Here is a 14,125-nt window from a genome sequence, read left to right as displayed (position 1 = left end):
GAGATGTGATGAGGAGAAGCGATGAGGAGAAGCGATGAGGAGATGCGATGAGGAGATGCGATGAGATACGATGAGGAGATACGATGAGGAGATACGATGAGGAGATGTGATGAGGAGATACGATGAGGAGATGTGATGAGATACGATAAGGAGGAGATGTGATGAGGAGATACGATGAGGAGATGTGATGAGGAGATGAGGAGATGTGATGAGGAGATGTGATGAGGAGATGTGATGAGGAGATGCGATGAGGAGATACGATGAGGAGAAACGATGAGGAGATGTGATGAGGAGAAGCGATGAGGAGAAGCGATGAGGAGATGTGATGAGGAGAAGCGATGAGTAGATACGATAAGGAGGAGATGCGACAGGATTGAAATGAAAGTACTTCATGCGTGGGTTACAAAAGAGACATGGATTCTGGAAACAGCTTTTCACAGAAGTAATGCAGAGATGGGAATCAGGGATATTTTAATTTGTCATTAACTACTACTGTTGTAGTTTACAGGACTGTTAAGGGGTATTTAACCTTTAACCTTTTTGGAAATGTATTTTATGCTTATTCTTATCTTAGACTTCAAATTAAAGCCCCCTCCCTAACCCTAACCCCCCTAACCATAACCCACCCCCTAACCCTAACCCCACCCTAACCCTAACCCCCCAACCTAACCCTACCCCCTAACCCTAAGCCACTAACCCTAACCCTAACCCCCCCCACACATGTGTGTTTAGGTTCCCCCCACCCTAACCCTAACCACCACCCCCCACCCTAACCCTAACCCCCAACCTAACCCTAATCAGAACCCCCCCCCCCCCCGTAACCCCCCCCACCCTAACCCTGGTTCATCCTTGGGAGCATTTTCCAAACGCCTGAAGTTACCACGTTCATCTTTACAAACAATAGTACGCAAGTTTAAACACCATGGGACCACGCAGCCGTCATACCGCTCAGGAAGGAGATGCGTTCTGTCTCCTAGAGATGAACGTACTTTGGTGTGAAAAGAGCAAATCAATCCCAGAACAACAGCAAAGGACCTTGTGAAGATGCTGGAGGAAACAGGTATCTATATCCACAGTAAAACAAGTCCTATATCGCCATAACCTGAAAGGCCGCTCAGCAAGGAATAAGCCACTGCTCCAAAACCAACATAAAAAAGCCAGACTACGGTTTGCAACTGCACATGGGGACAAAGATCGTACTTTTTGGAGAAATGTCCTCTGGTCTGATGAAACAATAATAGAACTGTTTGGCCATAATGACCATCGTTCCTTTTTGGAGGAAAAAGGGGGAAGGGGATTTGAGGTGTCAAATCAAATAAAATGTATTTATATAGCCCTTCGTACGTAAGCTGATATATCAAAGTGCTGTACAGAAACCCAGCCTAAAACTGGGAGGGGGAGAGAGGGAGAGAGGGGAAGAGGGAGGGGAGGGGGAGAGAGGGAGAGAGGGGAAGAGGGAGGGGAGGGGGAGAGAGGGAGAGAGGGGAAGAGGGAGGGGAGGGGAGAGAGGGAGGGAGGGGAGAGAGGGGGGGAGGGGAGAGAGGGAGAGAGGGGAAGAGGGAGGGGAGGGGGAGGGAGGGAGAGAGGTTGGGAATGAAAGAATTGAGGGGAGAGAGAAGATTGACTAAATTATTAAAGCACTATTAAAATTCATTCAACACATTTGCCTGAAATGCCTTGAAAGGTGTTGAATATTTGATTGTTTTCCGAATATAGATTTGGGGGTTTTGCTTTAGAATTAAATGGTTTGTTTTTGCCATTTTGCACCATTTTCTAACAGACATGTTATGAACGGGAGAGAAGAGTGAATGTTTTATCCAACAGGAGTGTTTACCCTGGCTCTGTTAATGGACATGTTATGAACAGGAGAGAAGAGAGTTTACCCTGGCTCTGTTAATAGACATGTTATGAACAGGAGTGTCTAGTGTTTACCCTGGCTCTGTTAATAGACATGTTATGAACAGGAGTGTCTAGTGTTTACCCTGGCTCTGTTAATAGACATGTTATGAACAGGAGTGTCTAGTGTTTACCCTGGCTCTGTTAATATACATGTTATGAACAGGAGTGTCTAGTGTTTACCCTGGCTCTGTTAATAGACATGTTATGAACAGGAGTGTCTAGTGTTTACCCTGGCTCTGTTAATAGACATGTTATGAACAGGAGTGTCTAGTGTTTACCTGGGTCTCTGTTAATGGACATGTTATGAACAGGAGTGTCTAGTGTTTACCCTGGCTCTGTTAATAGACATGTTATGAACAGGAGTGTCTAGTGTTTACCTGGCTCTGTTAATGGACATGTTATGAACAGGAGAGTCTAGTGTTTACCCTGGCTCTGTTAAAGGACATGTTATGAACAGGAGTGTCTAGTGTTTACCCTGGCTCTGTTAATGGACATGTTATGAACAGGAGTGTCTAGTGTTTACCCTGGCTCTGTTAATAGACATGTTATGAACAGGAGTGTCTAGTGTTTACCCTGGCTCTGTTAATGGACATGTTATGAACAGGAGTGTCTAGTGTTTACCCTGGCTCTGTTAATAGACATGTTATGAACAGGAGTGTCTAGTGTTTACCCTGGCTCTGTTAATAGACATGTTATGAACAGGAGAGTTTACCCTGGCTCTGTTAATGGACATGTTATGAACAGGAGTGTCTAGTGTTTACCCTGGCTCTGTTAAAGGACATGTTATGAACAGGAGTGTCTAGTGTTTACCTGGGTCTCTGTTAATAGACATTTTATGAACAGGAGTGTCTAGTGTTTACCCTGGCTCTGTTAAAGGACATGTTATGAACAGGAGTGTCTAGTGTTTACCCTGGCTCTGTTAAAGGACATGTTATGAACAGGAGTGTCTAGTGTTTACCCTGGCTCTGTTAATAGACATGTTATGAACAGGAGTGTCTAGTGTTTACCCTGGCTCTGTTAATAGACATGTTATGAACAGGAGTGTCTAGTGTTTACCCTGGCTCTGTTAATATACATGTTATGAACAGGAGTGTCTAGTGTTTACCCTGGCTCTGTTAATAGACATGTTATGAACAGGAGTGTCTAGTGTTTACCCTGGCTCTGTTAATAGACATGTTATGAACAGGAGTGTCTAGTGTTTACCTGGGTCTCTGTTAATGGACATGTTATGAACAGGAGTGTCTAGTGTTTACCTGGCTCTGTTAAAGGACATGTTATGAACAGGAGTGTCTAGTGTTTACCCTGGCTCTGTTAATAGACATGTTATGAACAGGAGAGTCTAGTGTTTACCCTGGCTCTGTTAAAGGACATGTTATGAACAGGAGTGTCTAGTGTTTACCCTGGCTCTGTTAATAGACATGTTATGAACAGGAGTGTCTAGTGTTTACCCTGGCTCTGTTAATAGACATGTTATGAACAGGAGTGTCTAGTGTTTACCCTGGCTCTGTTAATAGACATGTTATGAACAGGAGAGTTTACCCTGGCTCTGTTAATAGACATGTTATGAACAGGAGTGTCTAGTGTTTACCCTGGCTCTGTTAATGGACATGTTATGAACAGGAGTGTCTAGTGTTTACCTGGGTCTCTGTTAATAGACATGTTATGAACAGGAGTGTTTACCTGGGTCTCTTGTAATAGACATGTTATGAACAGGAGTGTCTAGTGTTTACCCTGGCTCTGTTAAAGGACATGTTATGAACAGGAGTGTCTAGTGTTTACCCTGGCTCTGTTAATAGACATGTTATGAACAGGAGTGTCTAGTGTTTACCCTGGCTCTGTTAATAGACATGTTATGAACAGGAGTGTCTACTGTTTACCCTGGCTCTGTTAATATACATGTTATGAACAGGAGAGTCTAGTGTTTACCCTGGCTCTGTTAATGGACATGTTATGAACAGGAGTGTCTAGTGTTTACCCTGGCTCTGTTAATGGACATGTTATGAACAGGAGTGTCTAGTGTTTACCTGGCTCTGTTAATAGACATGTTACGAACAGGAGAGTTTACCCTGGCTCTGTTAATAGACATGTTATGAACAGGAGAGTCTAGTGTTTACCCTGGCTCTGTTAATAGACATGTTATGAACAGGAGTGTCTAGTGTTTACCCTGGCTCTGTTAATAGACATGTTATGGACAGGAGTGTCTAGTGTTTACCCTGGCTCTGTTAATAGACATGTTATGAACAGGAGTGTCTAGTGTTTACCCTGGCTCTGTTAATAGACATGTTATGGACAGGAGTGTCTAGTGTTTACCCTGGCTTTGTTAATAGATATGTTATGAACAGGATTGTTTACCCTGGCTCTGTTAATAGACATGTTATGAACAGGAGTGTCTAGTGTTTACCCTGGCTCTGTTAATATACATGTTATGAACAGGAGAGTCTAGTGTTTACCCTGGCTCTGTTAATAGACATGTTATGAACAGGAGTGTTTACCCTGGCTCTGTTAATGGACATGTTATGAACAGGAGTGTCTAGTGTTTACCCTGGCTCTGTTAATAGACATGTTATGGACAGGAGTGTCTAGTGTTTACCCTGGCTTTGTTAATAGATATGTTATGAACAGGATTGTTTACCCTGGCTCTGTTAATAGACATGTTATGAACAGGAGTGTCTAGTGTTTACCCTGGCTCTGTTAATATACATGTTATGAACAGGAGAGTCTAGTGTTTACCCTGGCTCTGTTAATAGACATGTTATGAACAGGAGTGTTTACCCTGGCTCTGTTAATGGACATGTTATGAACAGGAGTGTCTAGAGTTTACCCTGGCTCTGTTAATAGACATGTTATGAACAGGATTGTTTACCCTGGCTCTGTTAATAGACATGTTATGAACAGGAGTGTTTACCTGGGTCTCTTGTAATAGACATGTTATGAACAGGAGTGTCTAGTGTTTACCCTGGCTCTGTTAATAGACATGTTATGAACAGGAGTGTTTACTGGCTCTGTTAGTGTTTACCCTGGCTCTGTTAAAGGACATGTTATGAACAGGAGTGTCTAGTGTTTACCCTGGCTCTGTTAATAGACATGTTATGAACAGGAGTGGCTAGTGTTTACCCTGGCTCTGTTAATGTACATGTTATGAACCGGAGTGTTTACCCTGGCTCTGTTAATAGACATGTTATGAACAGGAGTGTCTAGTGTTTACCCTGGCTCTGTTAATGGACATGTTATGAACAGGAGTGTTTACCTGGGGCTCTGTCCTGCTGTTCATATACAGGAAGACAGTGTGCCAGACTGATCCTGTCCTGCTGTTCATATACAGGAAGACAGTGTGCCAGACTGATCCTGTTCTGCTGTTCATATACAGGAAGACAGTGTGCCAGACTGATCCTGTCCTGCTGTTCATATACAGGAAGACAGTGTGCCAGACTGATCCTGTCCTGCTGTTCATATACAGGAAGACAGTGTGCCAGACTGATCATGTTCTGCTGTTCATATACAGGAAGACAGTGTGTCAGACTGATCCTATCCTGCTGTTCAATGGACAGGAAGACAGTGTGTTTACCAGACTGATCCTGTCCTGCTGTTCATATACAGGAAGACAGTGTGACAGACTGATCCTGTCCTGCTGTTCATATACAGGAAGACAGTGTGCCAGACTGATCCTGTCCTGCTGTTCATATACAGGAAGACAGTGTGCCAGACTGATCCTGTTCTGCTGTTCATATACAGGAAGACAGTGTGCCAGACTGATCCTGTCCTGCTGTTCATATACAGGAAGACAGTGTGCCAGACTGATCATGTCCTGATGTTCATATACAGGAAGACAGTGTGCCAGACTGATCCTATAATGTCTGCTGCCAGTCACTCTGGTCAGTCAGGTTACGTCTCAAGATGGCACCCTATTCCCTATGTAGTGCACTACCAGGACCCATAAGGCTCTGGTCAGAAGTAGTGTGGCTGTACTCTGGCTGTAGCAGGAGGCTGTCCTCTACTATGGCTGTAGCAGGAGGCTGGCCTCTACTATGGCTGTAGCAGGAGGCTGGCCTCTACTCTGGCTGTAGCAGGAGGCTGGCCTCTACTCTGGCTATAGCAGGAGGCTGGCCTCTACTCTGTAGCAGGATGCCGGCCTCTACTCTGACTGTAGCAGGATGCCGGCCTCTACACTGTAGCAGGATGCCGGCCTCTACTCTGGCTGAAGCAGGATGCCGGCCTCTACTCTGTAGCAGGATGCCGTCCTCTACTCTGGCTGTAGCAGGATGCCGGCCTCTGGCTGTAGCAGGATGCCGGCCTCTGGCTGTAGCAGGATGCCGGCCTCTACACTGTAGCAGGATGCCGGCCTCTACTCTGTAGCAGGATGCCGGCCTCTACTATGGCTGTAGCAGGATGCCGGCCTCTACTATGGCTGTAGCAGGATGCCGGCCTCTACTCTGGCTGTAGCAGGATGCCGGCCTCTACTCTGGCTGTAGCAGGATGCCGGCCTCTACTATGGCTGTAGCAGGATGCCGTCCTCTACACTGTAGCAGGATGCCGCCCTCTACACTGTAGCAGGATGCCGCCCTCTACACTGTAGCAGGATGCCGGCCTCTACTCTGTAGCAGGATGCCGGTCTCTACTCTGGCTGTAGCAGGATGCCGGCCTCTACTCTGGCTGTAGCAGGATGCCGGCCTCTGGCTGTAGCAGGATGCCGGCCTCTGGCTGTAGCAGGATGCCGGCCTCTACACTGTAGCAGGATGCCGGCCTCTACTATGGCTGTAGCAGGATGCCGGCCTCTACTATGGCTGTAGCAGGATGCCGGCCTCTACTATGGCTGTAGCAGGATGCCGGCCTCTACTCTGGCTGTAGCAGGATGCCGGCCTCTACTCTGGCTGTAGCAGGATGCCGGCCTCTACTATGGCTGTAGCAGGATGCCGTCCTCTACACTGTAGCAGGATGCCGCCCTCTACACTGTAGCAGGATGCCGGCCTCTACTCTGTAGCAGGATGCCGGCCTCTACTCTGGCTGTAGCAGGATGCCGGCCTCTACTCTGGCTGTAGCAGGATGCCGGCCTCTACTCTGGCTGTAGCAGGATGCCGGCCTCTACTCTGGCTGTAGCAGGATGCCGGCCTCTACTCTACACTGTAGCAGGATGCCGGCCTCTACTCTGGCTGTAGCAGGATGCCGGCCTCTACTCTGTAGCAGGATGCCGGCCTCTACTCTACACTGTAGCAGGATGCCGGCCTCTACTCTGGCTGTAGCAGGATGCCGGCCTCTACTCTGTAGCAGGATGCCGGCCTCTACTCTGTAGCAGGATGCCGGCCTCTAATCTGGCCCTTCATTATAGCCTAGTTGATGTTATTCCTCTACTCTGGCCCCTCATTATAGCCTAGTTGATGTTATTCATGATGCCTTTAATCTGTTGATGGAAGTAGGATGCATTTGATTGGTTTAATCTGGGAGGAAATAACTCCAATCATCGATCAGCTAAATGTGTTGTTTTGAAGAAAGAAAGAGGCACCAAGAAACAGTCATTATTTAATCATTATTTTCCGTTTATTTCAGTGATGTATCGTATCTCCTGTGTGAAGTAGTTGTCCTGTTCACAGTCAGTCAGTTGTACTGGCAAGTTGAGTTGTCCTGTTCTGGTCAGTCAGTTGTACTGGCAAGTTGATGTTGTCCTGTTCTGGTCAGTCAGTTGTACTGGCAAGTTGAGTTTTCCTGTTCACAGTCAGTCAGTTGTACTGGCAAGTAGTTGATCCTGTTTCACAGTCAGTCAGTTGTACTGGCAGTTGTTGTCCTTTCACAGTCAGTCAGTTGTACTGGCAAGTAGTTGTCCTGTTCACAGTCAGTCAGTTGTACTGGCAAGTAGTTGTCCTGTTCACAGTCAGTTTGTACTGGCAAGTAGTTGTCCTGTTCACAGTCAGTCAGTTGTTTGGCAAGTAGTTTTCCTGTTCACAGTCAGTCAGTTGTACTGGCATTAGTTTCCTGTTCATTTCAGTCAGTCAGTTGTACTGGCAAGTAGTTGTCCTGTTCACAGTCAGTCAGTTGTACTGGCAAGTAGTTGTCCTGTTCACAGTCAGTCAGTTGTACTGGCAAGTAGTTGTCCTGTTCACAGTCAGTCAGTTGTACTGGCAAGTAGTTGTCCTGTTCACAGTCAGTCAGTTGTACTGGCAAGTAGTTGTCCTGTTCACAGTCAGTCAGTTGTACTGGCAAGTAGTTGTCCTGTTCACAGTCAGTCAGTTGTACTGGCAAGTAGTTGTCCTGTTCACAGTCAGTCAGTTGTACTGGCAAGTAGTTGTCCTGTTCACAGTCAGTCAGTTGTACTGGCAAGTAGTTGTCCTGTTCACAGTCAGTCAGTTGTACTGGCAAGTAGTTGTCCTGTTCACAGTCAGTCAGTTGTACTGGCAAGATGAACCTCTAGAGCTGGGATCCTCATGGTCTGTTTGATCAGCCCCAACCCCATAGAGACTCAGGACAGCACTCTGCCAGCTGGTTCTGAGGCTCCATTCACTAACCCAAACCAACCCCATAGAGCCTCAGGACAACCCTCAGCCAGCTGGTTCTGAGGCCCAGTTCACTAACCCAAACCAACCCCGTAGAGCCTCAGGACAGCAGTCAGCCAGCTGGTTCTGAGGCTCCGTTCACTAACCCAAACCAACCCCATAGAGCCTCAGGACAACACTCAGCCAGCTGGTTCTGAGGCTCAGTTGAGGGACCATGGAGACATCTTTATGGTCCTGTTTGTCTCCAGACTCTCTGGACTAGATGGGCTAAATGGTAATGAGGCCCAGTTGAGAGACCATGGAGACATCTTTATGGTCCTGTTTGTCTCCAGACTCTCTGGACTAGATGGGCTAAATGGTAATGAGGCCCAGTTGAGGGACCATGGAGACATCTTTATGGTCCTGTTTGTCTCCAGACTCTCTGGACTAGATGGGCTAAATGGTAATGAGGCCCAGTTGAGAGACCATGGAGACATCTTTATGGTCCTGTTTGTCTCCAGACTCTCTGGACTAGATGGGCTAAATGGTAATGAGGCCCAGTTGAGGGACCATGGAGACATCTTTATGGTCCTGTTTGTCTCCAGACTCTCTGGACTAGATGGGAATGCTCTTATTATCTGATCTATTAGAAACTGCAACTTCCTTGTCTTTACTCTTAACTGCCAAAGGGCCCCGTTGTGCACATGGAAATAAAACTAACCTATAGAACTGGAAGGTTCTGAAAGATATTGACAGTTTGGCTAGAAGGTTCTGAGACATATTGACAGTTTGGCTAGAAGGTTCTGAAAGATATTGACAGTTTGCCAAACCTGCTTTATAATTTGAGAAGTTACCCAGTTTTGTCTCCAGTCTCTCACACAGGGCTGAGACATATTGACAGTTCTCAATCCACAGACAGTATGGAGAGTTCAGCAAACAGCTTTCAATACAGAGATTGTCAATCCCCTTGTTCTGATTGGGATAAAGGACACCATGTTGACAACAGTTTTTTCCCTCCCTCCAACCCGGCTGGTCATTAGAAGGTTCACCATGTTGACAGTAACCCGGCTGACAGTTTGGGACAGTAAAGGTTCTGAGTCCAGTATTGACAACCCGGCTGGTCATTAGTTGGGACAGTAAAGGACACCATGTTGACTCCAACAGTCCAGTATTTTCCCTCCCTCCAACCCGGCTGGTCATTAGATTGGGACAGTAAAGGACACCATGTTGACTCCAACAGTCCAGTATCCCTCCCTCCAACCCGGCTGGTCATTAGATTGGGACAGTAAAGGACACCATGTTGACTCCAACAGTCCAGTATCCCTCCCTCCAACCCGGCTGGTCATTAGATTGGGACAGTAAAGGACACCATGTTGACTCCAACAGTCCAGTATCCCTCCCTCCAACCCGGCTGGTCATTAGATTGGGACAGTAAAGGACACCATGTTGACCCAACAGTCCAGTATCCCTCCCTCCAACCCGGCTGGTCATTAGATTGGGACAGTAAAGGACACCATGTTGACTCAACAGTCCAGTATCCCTCCCTCCAACCCGGCTGGTCATTAGATTGGGACAGTAAAGGACACCATGTTGATTCCAACAGTCCAGTATCCAACCCGGCTGGTCATTAGATTGGGACAGTAAAGGACACCATGTTGACTCCAACAGTCCAGTATCCCTCCCTCCAACCCAGCTGGTCGTTAGATTGGGACAAAGGACACCATGTTGATTCCAACAGTCCAGTATCCCCTCCCTCCAACCCGTGGTCATTAGATTGGGACAGTAAAGGACACCATGTTGACTCCAACAGTCCAGTATCCCTCCCTCCAACCCGGCTGGTCATTAGATTGGGACAGTAAAGGACACCATGTTGACTCCAACAGTCCAGTATCCCTCCCTCCAACCCGGCTGGTCATTAGATTGGGACAGTAAAGGACACCATGTTGACTCCAACAGTCCAGTATCCCTCCCTCCAACCCGGCTGGTCATTAGATTGGGACAGTAAAGGACACCATGTTGACTCCAACAGTCCAGTATCCCTCCCTCCAACCCGGCTGGTCATTAGATTGGGACAGTAAAGGACACCATGTTGATTCCAACAGTCCAGTATTTTCCCTCCCTCCAACCCGGCTGGTCATTAGATTGGGACAGTAAAGGACACCATGTTGACTCCAACAGTCCAGTATCCCTCCCTCCAACCCGGCTGGTCATTAGATTGGGACAGTAAAGGACACCATGTTGACTCCAACAGTCCAGTATCCCTCCCTCCAACCCGGCTGGTCATTAGATTGGGACAGTAAAGGACACCATGTTGATTCCAACAGTCCAGTATTTCCCTCCCTCCAACCCCAGCATCAGTCAGTACCCTGTTGAGTCAGTCAGTCAGCCCCTAGACGAGCAGTCACACATGCCCTGGCAGAGACACTGGCAGAACCCATAGACCAGACACACAGTCAGACTGGACGGTACCAGGCTCACACAGACTATGCCCAGCGTCACCCTCTGGATCACCAGCAGGTAGATGCCCAGGGGCAGGGACCCGAAGTAGAACAGCCCCAGGAGCCACACCAGGATCCGGGGGACGTGCGAACACATCTTGGACAGGGCTTCCTGAACCTCCTGCCCGTTGGAGCCCACGGAGATAGAGTCCAGGCTGTGCTCTGTGTAGTGGTCTGAGCTGCCCAGGCCCCCGGGCCCCGTGTCCCTCTGAACCTCCATGATAGTGATCACCAGGCAGTTGGAGGAGTGAAGCGAGGGGGAGGTGGAGGACAGGCTCTCGGGGGTGAGGGTCACCTCTTGGTCGGAGCTCCAGGACTTATCCCTGACAGCCAGGTAGGATATGACGTTGGAGTCGTCGGGGAGGCCCGACACCTCGTATTCGCTGACCTCTGTTTCGTGTCGGCAGAAGGGGCAGGAAATGCAGCCCAAGACGTCCCCCGTGTCCAGGATCTTGTTGAGGCAGCGGGCACAAACCCGGTGGAGGCAGTCCAGGATCTTGGGCCTGCGGTTGTGGACATTGTAACGCTGGTAACAGATCTTACACTCCAGCTCGTCTGTGATTGGTGGGGTCGGGCTCAGGGCGGCGGTGGTGACAGGGGTGACGGTGGAGGGGGGCATCTCATCCGGGTCAGGTTGAGGAACACTCATCATGGACGCATGCTCTGAAGAAGAGAGGGAGAGAGAGATGGATGGAGGGAGAGAGAGGGAGGGAGTGAGAGGAATGGAGAGAGATAGATGGAGAGAGGGAGGGAGAGGGATGGAGAGAGAATTTAGGTAATTTCTTTACACCTTATGGTACATTTTTCAATTTCATTAAAAAGGTCAAAGGTACTCGAGACATTTAGAATATTTTCACAATTTCAAAAACATTAATGAAAATGAATTTCTCAATATCGGCAAGTACATGTGATGGTGAATGAACCAAAAGATTTACACCAAGTGTGATGTTTCTGATGTGGTCTGATGAAACCACACCAGACTATTGTTGACCCTACCTCTATCAGGACTAGAACAACACACCAGACTGTTGTTGACCTCTATCAGGACTAGAACAACACACCAGACTGTTGTTGACCCTACCTCTATTAGGACTAGAACAACACACCAGACTGTTGTTGACCCTACCTCTATCAGGACTAGAACAACACATCAGACTGTTGTTGACCTCTATCAGGACTAGAACAACACACCAGACTGTTGTTGACCCTACCTCTATCAGGACTAGAACAACACATCAGACTGTTGTTGACCTCTATCAGGACTAGAACAACACATCAGACTGTTGTTGACCTCTATCAGGACTAGAACAACACATCAGACTGTTGTTGACCTCTATCAGGACTAGAACAACACACCAGACTGTTGTTGACCTCTATCAGGACTAGAACAACACACCAGACTGTTGTTGACCCTACCTCTATCAGGACTAGAACAACACATCAGACTGTTGTTGACCCTACCTCTATCAGGACTAGAACAACACACCAGACTGTTGTTGACCCTACCTCTATCAGGACTAGAACAACACATCAGACTGTTGTTGACCCTACCTCTATCAGGACTAGAACAACACACCAGACTGTTGTTGACCCTACCTCTATCAGAGGACTAGAACAACACATCAGACTGTTGTTGACCTCTATCAGGACTAGAACAACACACCAGACTGTTGTTGACCTCTATCAGGACTAGAACAACACATCAGACTGTTGTTGACCTCTATCAGGACTAGAACAACACACCAGACTGTTGTTGACCTCTATCAGGACTAGAACAACACACCAGACTGTTGTTGACCCTACCTCTATCAGGACTAGAACAACACACCAGACTGTTGTTGACCCCTATCAGGACTAGAACAACACATCAGACTGTTGTTGACCTCTATCAGGACTAGAACAACACACCAGACTGTTGTTGACCCTACCTCTATCAGGACTAGAACAACACACCAGACTGTTGTTGACCCTACCTCTATTAGGACTAGAACAACACACCAGACTGTTGTTGACCCTACCTCTATCAGGACTAGAACAACACATCAGACTGTTGTTGACCCTACCTCTATCAGGACTAGAACAACACATCAGACTGTTGTTGACCCTACCTCTATCAGAGGACTAGAACAACACATCAGACTGTTGTTGACCTCTATCAGGACTAGAACAACACACCAGACTGTTGTTGACCTCTATCAGGACTAGAACAACACATCAGACTGTTGTTGACCTCTATCAGGACTAGAACAACACATCAGACTGTTGTTGACCTCTATCAGGACTAGAACAACACACCAGACTGTTGTTGACCTCTATCAGGACTAGAACAACACATCAGACTGTTGTTGACCCTACCTCTATCAGAGGACTAGAACAACACATCAGACTGTTGTTGACCTCTATCAGGACTAGAACAACACACCAGACTGTTGTTGACCTCTATCAGGACTAGAACAACACATCAGACTGTTGTTGACCTCTATCAGGACTAGAACAACACACCAGACTGTTGTTGACCCTACCTCTATCAGGACTAGAACAACACACCAGACTGTTGTTGACCCTACCTCTATCAGGACTAGAACAACACATCAGACTGTTGTTGACCCTACCTCTATCAGAGGACTAGAACAACACATCAGACTGTTGTTGACCTCTATCAGGACTAGAACAACACACCAGACTGTTGTTGACCTCTATCAGGACTAGAACAACACATCAGACTGTTGTTGACCTCTATCAGGACTAGAACAACACACCAGACTGTTGTTGACCTCTATCAGGACTAGAACAACACATCAGACTGTTGTTGACCTCTATCAGGACTAGAACAACACATCAGACTGTTGTTGACCTCTATCAGGACTAGAACAACACACCAGACTGTTGTTGACCCTACCTCTATCAGGACTAGAACAACACATCAGACTGTTGTTGACCTCTATCAGGACTAGAACAACACACCACACTGTTGTTGACCTCTATCAGGACTAGAACAACACATCAGACTGTTGTTGACCTCTGTCAGGACTAGAACAACACACCAGACTGTTGTTGACCCTACCTCTATCAGGACTAGAAAAACACACCAGACTGTTGTTGACCTCTATCAGGACTAGAACAACACATCAGACTGTTGTTGACCTCTATCAGGACTAGAACAACACACCAGACTGTTGTTGACCTCTATCAGGACTAGAACAACACATCAGACTGTTGTTGACCTCTATCAGGACTAGAACAACACACCAGACTGTTGTTGACCTC

At 47.3% G+C, this 14,125-nt stretch overlaps 2 protein-coding genes across 2 annotated transcripts in view; one reads left to right on the top strand and one right to left on the bottom strand.

Moving 5' to 3' along the window:
* Positions 1-14,125, top strand: part of LOC135565181 (centrosomal protein of 89 kDa-like) — a 146,483-nt gene that overhangs the window by 73,907 nt on the left and 58,451 nt on the right.
* On the bottom strand, positions 10,731-11,510 carry LOC135565240 (E3 ubiquitin-protein ligase RNF182-like). Its single transcript, XM_065011296.1, has one exon. The coding sequence runs from the start codon at positions 11,508-11,510 to the stop codon at positions 10,743-10,745; it is 768 nt and encodes a 255-aa protein (XP_064867368.1). The 3' UTR covers positions 10,731-10,742.

This window comes from Oncorhynchus nerka, linkage group LG27, assembly GCF_034236695.1.
Source record: "Oncorhynchus nerka isolate Pitt River linkage group LG27, Oner_Uvic_2.0, whole genome shotgun sequence".
NCBI classification, from domain to species: Eukaryota; Metazoa; Chordata; class Actinopteri; order Salmoniformes; family Salmonidae; genus Oncorhynchus; species Oncorhynchus nerka.
The sequence above is the reverse complement of the archived record's forward strand: the minus strand, read 5'-3'. Positions and strand labels throughout refer to the sequence as shown.